General features: G+C 38.4%; 1 protein-coding gene across 8 annotated transcripts in view; it reads right to left on the bottom strand.

The window, feature by feature from the left end:
* DISC1 (DISC1 scaffold protein) overlaps window positions 1-12516 on the bottom strand; it is a 149302-nt gene that overhangs the window by 116186 nt on the left and 20600 nt on the right. For all 8 annotated transcript variants that reach the window (XM_083732267.1, XM_083732266.1, XM_083732261.1 and 5 more), the window contains one exon: window positions 12423-12492. In XM_083732267.1, coding sequence (XP_083588393.1) covers window positions 12423-12492 — 70 coding nt within the window. The remainder of the gene's footprint in view (window positions 1-12422; window positions 12493-12516) is intronic.

Here is a 12516-nt window from a genome sequence, read left to right as displayed (position 1 = left end):
TTAAATTCCACAGAGTATATTTAAATATACTCATTTCAAACAAACGTAAAACATTTTTTTTATTCTTTGAGAAACAAAAGATCCTCCAATTCTTCCACCATTTCTAGCCACCTTCACTCACTTTTCATTATCAGAACTATTATTTCACTCTTAAGTAGAAAATTCAGCTAGGTGCTTTGAGGGAAATGAAAATACATCTAAATGAGGGCTAAACTGAAGCAAATGGGGGCAGGTTTTGTGAAGATTTTCAAAAACTGGAGGGGTCCCTAATTTTGAGAAGGCCATCACAGAAGTGACCACCTAATTAGATGTGAGAGAAGTGTTGGCATTCTCCCAAGCATTCTCCCTGGAATACATCAGGAAGAACTTTCTGACAGTAGGAGCTGTTCAACCGTGGAACAGACTCCTTGGGACTATCCCTCCTTGGGGGTTTTTAAGCGGAAGTTGGATCTGTCATGGATTCTCTGATTCTAAGTTTGGTTATAAACTACAATGCAGCTTTCAGCACCTGCAAATGACTGCATCAGTGGTGGGGAAAGGTATCAATAACCCTTTGCCCAAAGGTCATTTTCCCAATCAATGCCCCATCCCTACCTTTGTCCAGTATCTTTTGTCAATAAATAGAAAAACAGTCCACAGACAGGGTTATGGGTTCCTTTCCCACCCACTGCCATAGCCGCTATACTTTATTTTTTGTTGATTTTAAAGTTCACCTATCTCCTGTATTTCAGCTTAGTCCGGAGAAGTGGCGTGGAAGCTGCTTTTCTGCAGCATGACTCCCCTTCCCCTATCTCTGGTCCATTCCAGTCTAGACCATTTAGCATCTTGAACTGAACCTAGAAACCTACTGGGAGCCTGTGAATTTGCCACAAAATCAAAGTAATTTGCTCCAAGCAGCACCCCCTTCTCCCCATTAATACTCTGAATAGAATAAGACACTGTCAAACATATTCTAGGAAACAATTACTGAGGTCCAATTTAAAAAGAGAAAGACACACACACAGAGAGGCAGTGATAACATACTAAATGGAATAAGATGTCCAACAGTGATAACATCTAGCAGCCATTTCTGTGCCATCAGTCCCCTAGGAATGACTGGTACATGGAAAGCTTGCCATGCTATAGCTACAGGGTTCACATTTCAACACACATATCCTTCCAAACAATACGCTTCTGTCAGGTTAACATTCCATCAAATCTGTCAATTGCATCATGTTTTTGTGCTACAGGACAAGATGACACATTGTGTAAAGGTCAAGTGGAAAAATGTCCCTTCCACTACATCATCAACTTCAGCTGGTAAAGGTCATTCCGCCCAATAGTTACTCCTACAGAAAACAAATCTACATGAGGAAACGATCCAATACCTGAGGAAGAAGTGATCCAATACCTTTTGTCTCATCCAAATGTTTCTTCAGAACCAAGTCAACTTGCCTATTTCTTTTTCACAGGGTTAATTACAGAAACCTAGGCTGCACAGAATGGATTGCATATAGGCTGAACATAAATTTCAACAAGTACATTTTATAAGATGTCAAAGGTTTCCCATTATCCCATATATGATTTGCTATTAGAGCCAATAAATGTGAAGCGCTTTCAGTACTTAGAAAAAGAGCTGTTTGGGTTGTATGCACTCTTATGACAATCCCTCTATAAACTCTAAGTTCCAGTTACTTTAACTAATGTACTGAACTCAATAAAATTCCAAGTATGAGGTGTATTTTCTTCTAAAAACAATACCAAATGAAATGGATCCAAGTCTGTTTTGTCTGAAAGCCTGTTGTTTGATTTCTACATGTAGACACTCAAATAAAGTAGTAAGAACTGGCCATGGTCAAAATCCATGGCATGTGCCACTGTTGATTTCAACATAAAGAAGTGGTAAAAGTCTAGAGAAACCTTATACTTAAATTGCCTATAAGTATGCTGCATGGTTGCCAACACAAAAAGATTCACAAAACATTCCTGAAACTATAATGTTTTAGTAGGAGTCATCTTTTGGTTATTAAAGCTGCAATTATCTGTACAGTGTACTCACTTAACTGCCAGCAAACCCCATTGAACTCAAGAGGACTTACTTTGCAATAAGGATGTCAGAGAATTCCAACAAAAACTGAAACAGAGTGGAAATTACCAATGTTCATTTGTTCATCCCATGTCCAAAATGAAATCAATCAACTGTTGTTCCTTTCAATCTGCAAATGTTACATAATTGATTATGTTGATTCCCATTTGTGTTGTGTTTCCTTTGCACTGAGATGAATGGGGTAGAATAGCATAATGGCAATGTAATTACACAATTTACATAATTATGTAAAATATGTAATTTCACTACAGAGGACAGCGAGACAAATATAGTCATATTGGGCAGAAAATGAACTGCAGTGCAATCAATACATGAAGTACAGGGTTTGGCATCCTGTTCATATTTCCAGATCTCTCAAGAGTGCTTGATGAAATTATAGAACTACTCCAAACCTCATTACCTTTTTACATAGGCTTATACCAGAAAAGCACAAACCCTTTATCTAAAAACAAATGCTAGGAGACAAGTATAGAATTTCCCGATCAGTCAAACTGCTGCGATTAGACAATTATTATTGCAGGAGGTTTGCTCCTCTGACATCTGTTTATCATTATGGCCAGTTAATTAAGTGTTCGGAGATTCTCATTCATGACAATACCAATGTGCTGTCAAACTAGAAGCTGCCATTTTCTATCCTCACTGACAGTTTTGTGGATTGGTTCGCTTGATTAGGCAGCAGAATAGCATGCATGCAGGTCCAGCATCTGCAAGATTAAACCTCTTTTTCTTCCTTCCTCCAATTTAGCAAGGCAGGACAGCAAATGGAATTTTCATGAGAAACTCTCAGATTTTTAGGATCTCATATAATTGCATTTGCAAAATTTCCCTAGAGGTTTAGTAGTAGGAGAGGAGCAGTTATAAACAGCAGTATTGCCTCTAAAGAAAGCCATTATTCCTTATTCTGGCTACATAATCAAAATTTACTTGAGAACATAATTAAAGAAAATACCTTTTCAAATAAAGAAAATTTCCCATGGGGTAACATTTTCAAATTTAGATACGTACTCCAAGGCGGCCGCTATCATACCTAATTATACATTTCACTTTAACATTTAATACTTTGTAAGCACATACAAGATTTCCAGTGAATTCAAAGGCAGTTCATGTTCTCAGCACCTATTGACATTCAGAAAATTGAACATTGATATAGGCAATTGTTCACACTATTTTTAAAGGAACACAACAAGAACTTTGTTGATAGAAAAATGAATGGTGGTTTTGTATAAGAGCACAGTTGTGTGCATCACAATCACTTCAGTGGTGTTTAAGCAATCAATGCTCATGGTATTTCTTTTGTGCCATTTAAGTCAAAATGCTGTGTTACTATAAAATAGAGCAAGATTAATTCAAGAGCCACAACCTTTTCCATCTGTAAGCACAGTTCCATTTTATGAGAAGGAGTGGGGAACCTGTGGTCATGCTGGCTGGGGCTGATGGGAATTGTAATCCAAAAATATCTTCAGAGTCACAAATTGTTGACCTCTACATTAGGATGTATATAAGAAATTACACAAAGACAGAATCAATTTGTCCTACTTTTAAAACGAGAGGAGGTGCCATTACATTCCAAATCAAATTATAAGTCACTCTATATCAATAACCTGCCTAAACAAGTGGTAAGGATGAAACGCCCACCATTTCCAAATCAAAGCATAGCAAACAACATCAACTATTAAACTAAGCTGTTTGTGTGGTATTTTCAATGGCACAAGTGGTAAGAATTCCATTCTAAACCATCTGAGGCAGTTAGCTAACCTATATGTTTTAAATATCAAAAGTCATAAAACTGACTGAAGAATTTGAGCAATCTGCAAGAGAGTTAATAACATATGCAAGCCAAAACAATTAACTTTCTAAAGCAATGTGGTCCAAAGCATAACTAAGATAATATATCATCTTCAGATACTGCTGTTGCCTGGTACCATTTTCAAGGGTAAAGCATTATAGCCAAAAGAGTCTTTTCCTCAAAAGCCAGTAGATTCTTTTTCTTAAGCTTCACTCCTGAAAACTTGCTTGCTGTCTGCATTCAGTTACGAAGGTAAATTTGATGTTTGCCTAACAGCATAATCCTGTAAATGTTTACCTAAGAAAGCAAAGATGTGTAATATTTTGTCAGGAATACTACATTAGCAGATAGGATCATCCATTAGAAAGTTATATGGATAACCCATTCAGATCAAACATTTTTCATGTGTATGGTCTAAATTGCTAAATATTACCATCACAACTAGTCCTAAAGATTATGTTCAAGATCCCATCGTAGCAAAATATGGTTTTGGCTTTGTATATTCCTTCAACAGCGGTTTTTTGAAACTTTGCTGGATTGATTAAAGTGCACGCTAGCAAACACTTATTTAAATAAGCACATTTTCCCAAAATACTTAGCAAACTCATATATCCCTCATATGTAATCTGTGGAACAGAACTTGACCACAGAAGTATACCTAATATCCAACAAGAGTGTACAGCAGTGATGGGACACCTGTGGTCCTCCAGATATTGTTGAACTCCAGCTCCCATTTAAAGGACCATCCCACCTGAGGTTCCTTATCCCTGGTCTTCATCTACAATGGTGCTCATTTCTCAAGTTATCCCTACTAAACAGCTATCATGTATTGAGCAATAATTTATGCCTTATTTGAAGAACCCAAGAAATTTTTTATGTTTATACTCATCTTTTTTATTTGATGCAAGGGAATTGTTTTGTAGGTGGGTAGGTAGGTAGGAAAAATATGCTATGTAATAAAAAAGCACTATCTTAGAACACACCATCTCAAAAGTCCTATATACCCCTACACACACAGTCTGGTGAAAGACTCAGCCAGGAAGCACTATACCAAGCAGATTGTGGCTAACAAATCACTGTTCCCACTGTTCCCACTGTTCCCAAATATAAAGTGGGAAATTTTGGCAGCACATACTAGTTTATGCAGCCCAAGCAGCATCGCTGGAGTCCAAAGGAAAAAGTATCTGAAGGGAAACAGAGGGTGGTGTCCAATCATGTCCAACCATGGAAGATAGATCAAGAACAAAGGAGCCTTTAGAGCTGGTGAGGCAACATTGAATCCCAGCTATTTATAAATTAAAAACTGATTGTCCATATCGCTCAACAAGAAATAGCATTCCTCTGATACAAAGATATTCTTTGGGAATATTCAGTGAAGGTATGTGTATGTGAACTCTTTGATTTTCTGAACTGCATTCAATTAATGTTGTGGGACTTGAACGTGCAACAGTATAACATACAACCAGTGTGCAGAGCCTAAACTGAACCCCTTTCACATGTGCATATTGCCAGGGCCCACACTGAAAAGAAAATAATATGAAAACGTTTCTGCCCTCCAAACATCCTATACAAACATTCAAGTTGGTACAAAAAAAAAGCAAGCTACCCATTCCATCTACCTCCCACAGATATTTTACTTAAAAAATAAAATAAAATCTTGGCAGCAAGTTTAACCTTGGAGCTGTCAAGTTCTGTCATGAATAATGAGCCGTAACAACATTCCAACATCCTTGGACAACAGAAACATTTCTCCTCTGTGCTATGCCAGGCAAAATGACTTCCCCTACCATCCTACCTGTGAGAGTTTGTATGGTAATGTGGCCATCAAGAGGAGATTGCAAGTAAATACAAATGAGCCATTTCATTATGTTTCATCATACAGACTGAAAATTGGGTAATAAATAAACTGTGTAATATAAAATAATGTGTAAAACAAAAACATGTTACATTTAAAATTAAAACAAGGAACAGAACAATACATTTGCCCTAATAGTCACTCAACAGGGCATCGGCATATGATAGCATATCTACACTCAAAATAAGCAAAATCTGGTAAAAAGATTTCAGGCTTCTCTCTCTACATATATAATAGTATTAATGAGTTCTTAGCATCATCCAGAAGGATAATGTGCAATATCCCATTCAATTAGGCTTTCCAATATGAAAGTTGTGACTGTGCTCTGTGTTTATTCAATATAGATAGAAATAAAACATCAAACAGCACTTTCACACAACCACACTCTGGATCTCTTTAGGAATTAGTTAATCACTACAGTATTATATATGTTACTATGATTAACAAAATTGAGTTTTCATTTATGTGGCAAAATGTTTCACCTTCCACCTTAATCAGCTGTTCTGATATATAGTTTTACTTATTTTTTAAAGAGAGAATTACTGTTTCCTAATCAGCCAAGCCAACTATCAAAATAATCCAACTTTGATGGCGATGTAGCGCCTCCTACTCAGTATTTCATTGAGGTCATGTCAATGTAACATCTCCTCGAGTCAGTAAAGGGCAAGGAGTTTCCCATCACAAAACCACTGGCAATATATTTCATGTATGGTAATCTGTGGTCAGTGGTAGGCAAGAGAGTGAGATACATAATAACTGAAATCCAAATGAATGCATTATTCATATTACCAGCACCAGGCATCCCATTTAATTGGTGTTTAAATCATATTGTGCACAGTGTACCAAACATTAATAAAGTCCTAGGAAAGGATTGTGGTTAAAGAAGCAAGTATGAAGCAGGAATTCTCATCCTTCTGAAGTTCCTGATAACATACGTTTTCCATAAAATCCAATTAACTTGTGATTGTTTACTAGAGATGCAATCCATCACTTCAGTGAGGCTTGCAAGGCTGTGGATTACATCCTAAATTAGCTGTTCAGCTCATTATTTTAAACAAACCAGGGGGCTGCCTTTAAGCTACTGTTTTTCTTTCTATGGTCTCACCATCTCAATTTCACACTAAATATGTCAACAAAAACAGCACCCAGACCTGACACAGTCCATACCTAGTCCTCCCACTCAACGATGGGCCCCAATTAGTGCTACTACCATTGATCAGGTCTTCCACTAGAAAAAGAAAAATAAGCACTTAAAAGATAAAAAATATATATCCGTGATTAGGATGGGTAATCCCTCACAATATCTTTCTTCCCAGCCACTTTCCCCTTCATTCCTAAACCTTCCCCACCCTTGAAACCAAGCTTTTCTGGATTTTTGTTGTTAACTGTTTTTACTGATATCTCTGTTTCCTTCTTTTTGTAAACCACTTTGTGGATTGTTGTTGTTTTTTAAACAGTTTAAGCCCTATATAAATTTGATGAAATAGAGAAATTAAAAAGATTCAGAATTCGTTTATTTAACAAAATGCATATGCTGCTTGACTGTAAACAAAACAAGAACCAAGTTTGACCTTTCCCTATATCTGAAAGTCTGATGCAGGCAGCAGGATTTTTGCTTCTTTGTTTTCAATTTCCCTTGCTGGAGCACAGTAACAGAGAAGCAATCCCATAATGAGAAACCTCTCCCTGGATGCAACTCAGGTCTAGGACAACAGATGTGGGAGGGAGGAGCTTGAGGACAGGCACACCCTGCACCTGAGTGTCAGATTCACTTAGGAAAGTGGTTTAGGATTATTGTTTAGCTTTCCCTCCTGGGAATGCTCCTTTGCTTTGTGCTCCAAGGAGAGATTAAACAAAAAACAAACAAAACCCAAACAACCTTTCTTGCATCTTGCATTGTCAGATATTGATGAGTGGGTGATGGGTACAGATATGTTTGTCTGCTAGCAATTGACAAGAATTTGCAGAGGAAATCTGGAAAAAGTGGATAACTTGACACTTTCACTGGAATTCTCTCAATTAGCTAGAGAATTAGGGAGAATTTGCATCCATTTTCATACAATTAATTTTAAAGTAGTACTGTGTGTGTACTTCAATATTAAAAAAATCCTTCCAGCAGCACCTTAGAGACCAACTAAGTTTGTTATTGGTATGAGCTTTCGTGTGCATGCACACTTCTTCAGTAAGTTCACACACACTTTTAAAGCTATGCTAGAAACCAGACCACACACACACACAAGACAGCTTGAGATCTAGGCAAAGGAAGTTTTTCTGCCCAGTGAAGGAGCTTGTTTCTGTAAGAGCAGAACTGCACACCAAAGAGAAAAGGGTTTGTTGGGGTGGGGGGCGCTACTTCTCTGCTAAACCCAAGTGGGGGCAGCAAGGTGGCTGTGAAATGAATTTCCAGAGGTCATTCCAGATCCTGTGAGCCGCTCCAGAGTTTGGACAGGGCAGAAACAACATTACCCCAAGGGCGAGTCACCATATGGCAGCAGTTCAGGTGGTACAGAATGGTGGGAAAGCCTTCATGGGCTGAATATGGCACAAAGGCCTAATGCTGTCTACACAGCTAACCCTTCACAGATCAGGCAACTGGGCCAAACTAGAAATGTGCATAAATACATAGCAGGTGGCTGCACATCTTGTTTTTCCTTAACTAGCTACAAGGGTGGCATGTCTGATTCTTACTGCGAAAGGAAGGTGGGGCAGGGGCTTATCTCTTCACTCTCCCGCCAATATCAGAATGGAGATCACACTCACATACAGAGCTAAGAGCCTTAAAGAAAGAAAAGTCCCCAGATGCCAACAAATCAAATTAGGCCTATATTGCCACATGGGGCTGTTACCACCAGTACATTTCCTGGGGAACTACTATTACATCAGCTGCAATGAATTAATCATTTATTACCAGAGGATCTTGTTACCAATACATTAGTAATAGCAAATGGGTTATTCCTGACCAGAACACAAATCTCAATTAAAACTCACCAAGAGACCTAAAGAAAGGAAAGGAGAAGGAAGAAGATAAAGGTAAATTTGTGTGTTTCTGTTACAGAAGAAATACCCTAGGTATGATATCATAGTTCCCAGAATAAATATAACCTTGCGCAGAGGGAAATATCACCCAAAATCCACAATAATGAAGCAATACTTTTAATGCCCAGGGAAAAACTTGTCAAAACATACAGTACCAAGGAGATTATTGCCTGCTAATTAGAAATATCAGCACAATTTCATCAGAATGTATTACTCCTTTGTTGTTAAGAGGCAGATTCTCTAAGCAAATGGTATTAACTACTTCCCAAATGTATTATCCCAGGAAAGCCTCTTCAATAAATGTTAATGATTAATTGGTGCCTTCATTGTGAAATGTAAATTCTATTAATGAAATGGGAACAATGAATGGGTCTCTCCCCAATGTCCGCCAGGTAAAAACAATTTTAATTCATCTCTCTTCATTACTCAAGAAAACTATGCTAAGATATATGACCAGATACCTTTGGGAAACAATGTTTGTGTTCATCTGGATTAGAGAGAGATCCAGCTACAGGAGGGCCCAATATTCAATATTGCAAAGACTATCTGGGGAACTGAGAGGAGACAATGAAAGCAACCCACATATTACAGAGAGAGATTATCAGATGTATATCCATTATAGGGAATAAATACCTATTTCCAGGCAATAATTATTCTCCAAGATTTCACTAACACAATGCAACAGAGGACATAAACCAGGTGTGACTTGGAAGTCGCTAGGCAACCAAGTCTACCAGGCAGATACTGGTGGACCCCTCATCACAGGGAGCTGGTTTCTCTAGAATACCTATATTTTCCTAGATAACACATTGGGATAGAGATATTTCACTCCACTAGTTTTGGCTACAGTCCAACAGGCAAGGCTGGTTTAGGGAAAGGTCTCTCAGAAAGGTGTGCCCTTTGGAAGGTCAGAGGTGAAACTATTCCCCAAAGTCGGAGGAAGCCTACATATGGACCAGCAGAGAGATCATACCTCTCTCTGCCCTCTCCGTGGAATTAATTCTGGTTCTCCTGGAGCCCCAGGGTCAACCCAACCACAGCATTCCAAGCTACACCTTGTTTAATCAGACATGGCTGATCATGCTACAACGAGGTTAGGCCAACCTGAGCTGTGAATCATTTCAGACATAGTAATAAAATAGCTTTTCATGAGAAGGTGAGAAAAGCACAGAAACATCATCTCCATAAAACAAATTACATACTTCCAGTTCCTCATCACCCACTTATGCTCTCTAACCAATTCATGGTATGGAAGAAATCCTGTGCCCAAAATGCTAGTCTTAAAACCTCCAGCAGATTCACCGTTCCATTCATAGCTATATAAGGAAAGGGGGCTGAAGAGACCAAGTCTAGTTCAGTGACTGCCCAGAAAGCATAGGGTGGGAGATATTATACAATGGGACCACAATGGATCATTGAGAGAAACATTTTCATGTGTAGTGAAGCCCTACAAAAAAATGTCTTAGATCAGGCACGTCCAACAGGTAGATCATGATCTACCAGTAGATCACTGGACATTTGTGGTAGATCACTGGCTCCCCCCAAAGAAGCTCAACACCTTTGGCTGCCCTAAAAAAAAAAGCTGTTTTTTTTGCACTGCACTGCCCAAAAACGGGGCTTTGCTTCTCCCTAAAAAAAGCTCAACAATGGGCCTTCCTCCTCCCCAAAAAAAGCTCAACAACTTTGACCTGAACCCCGCCCCCCCCCTGTAGATCACAGTCTCTTGGGAGTTGGCCACCCCTGTCTTAAGATGATGTTTTGCAAAGATAATTAGTAAGGATCAAATAGGTTGTTCTAAATGTAGTCTCCCCCACCTTGTTTCATAATGACGGTGATTTATTTCATCCTGTTCCCCGTAATATACTCTGTTTATCATATGGGTTCCCCTAATCCACTTCCTTCCTGCCCCATCATACAGCCTATTATTCACATCACATGAGGAATTATAAATAATCAGCTCAGGTGTCTTGCAAAGGAGACTGGTAACAAGTAGTCTTTCCATACTTTTGTGAGTTTTAAAACCTAACTTTTCACCAGGTGTGACTTTGCTACATTCCCCAAACTACAAAGTAATTTCTGCAAACAGAGCTGAAACCGACATGACAGCAAAGGGAATGGAAGGTCAAGATTTTAATTCTTCTTCCTGCTCTCAGCTTTCAAGATCAGAAGCTTTCCCTTGAGAGAAGCAATGTGGATTTCACAAAAGATCTTGAGAAGTCTGGTCATATGACACAAAATAATAAAAAGCAGTGCCAGAAACTTGGCTGAGAACAGCGTCAGCAGAAAGGAAAAAGAAAGAAATAGGTCAAGAAGTAAAAAGTTAGGAAAAACTAATATTGTTATTTCTGCAGCTTTAAGTTTGCCTCCTTATGTGCATTTTGACAAGATGATCTATGGATATGTAATGACAGAATGATAACGTATTTGTCACTTATAAAAATGCAAGTAATGCAAAGCTCCAAAGGTAGTTCTAGAATTTACACTTAAGTTCCCTTGAGTCATGTACATTAGATAGAATCAACCTTATTTTTTCATGGATCTTTAGACACTCCTGAGTGCAAACCACTGCATTACAAACATCTGCCTTTCAAAAATAACACAAGAGGTGCCTTTTTAGAACATGGTGGTCCCATGATGGAATAGAAATAGCCATGGGCCTAGTTCTGGGGAAAGTAGAAATTCTGATGATCTGACGCAAAATGAAAGAATGTGTGCATGCCAAAGCACACAGTGTGAATGAACAGAACAGACAGGTGACTGCGCAAGTGAAGACACTGGAAGAAGTACAACACAAGGGTGGTTGCATCTCAGCACCATCATCCCTTGGACTCTGCATTTATTTATTTTAGATGCTGATCACATTCTTTTTCCATGGTTAACATTGATTAGAATCCCAACTTCACCCACAGCTAGGCATAGAAAAGGGTAGTGGAGAGAGAGGGTAATCTATCCTCCAACTATATGGACCATGAGTGGCCCTCCTTTAGTGACTAAGCACAGAGCAGGGAAGAAATAATGTCTTTCTCCCCATTACTTTATCTCATTTCTTTTTAGTAGAAGTTGACTATTCCCATATCAATTTTGGTAATTTTGAGTTAACACTCAGCAGCTAACTATATGTCACATGCAAATATATACATATAACAGAGCCCCCAAACATTGAAAAACAACAGACCACCTTAGGAGGCAGAAAACTGGGGCAGAAAAGTGATGGGCAGGAAAAGGGTTACGTTCCCCATCTCCACTGCTATTTCTCAACTCCAGTTTTCTCCCTTCCAAATCTGATTTTCTTTTCTAGAGTATTAAGACTCTGTTACAAATGTTTGAATTCAACACACAATTTGCTCTATGCAGTAATACATAACATTGCTTTTTTCACATGCTATTAATCCCTTTATTTTTCCTAATGGGGATGTGGAAGACTCAGATTCAAATCTCTAACCCATTATTAAGGTTAGCTAGTTGGCCTTGGGCAAGTCACTCACTCTCTATAACCTCCTTCATTAGGGTTTTTCTGAGGATAGGAAAGTATTGAAATCCACCCTGAGTCCTTGAATGGAGGGAAATGATTACCAAGACCTCATCATCCCAAAAAACTATCACAGAAAACTATATTGTAAAACAAAATAGAAGTCCAGCAATAGGAGGAAAAAACTCACCCCTCTCATAATCATCCTCAGCTACCGCCTTTGCTTGAAGTCTTTGAAGCTTTCTTATTAAGGATTTTATCTGCATTAATTAAGAGACAATTAA

Source organism: Podarcis gaigeae (genome assembly GCF_964106915.1).
Source record: "Podarcis gaigeae genome assembly, chromosome: 3".
NCBI classification, from domain to species: Eukaryota; Metazoa; Chordata; class Lepidosauria; order Squamata; family Lacertidae; genus Podarcis; species Podarcis gaigeae.
This window is presented reverse-complemented; position numbering and strand designations above follow the sequence as displayed.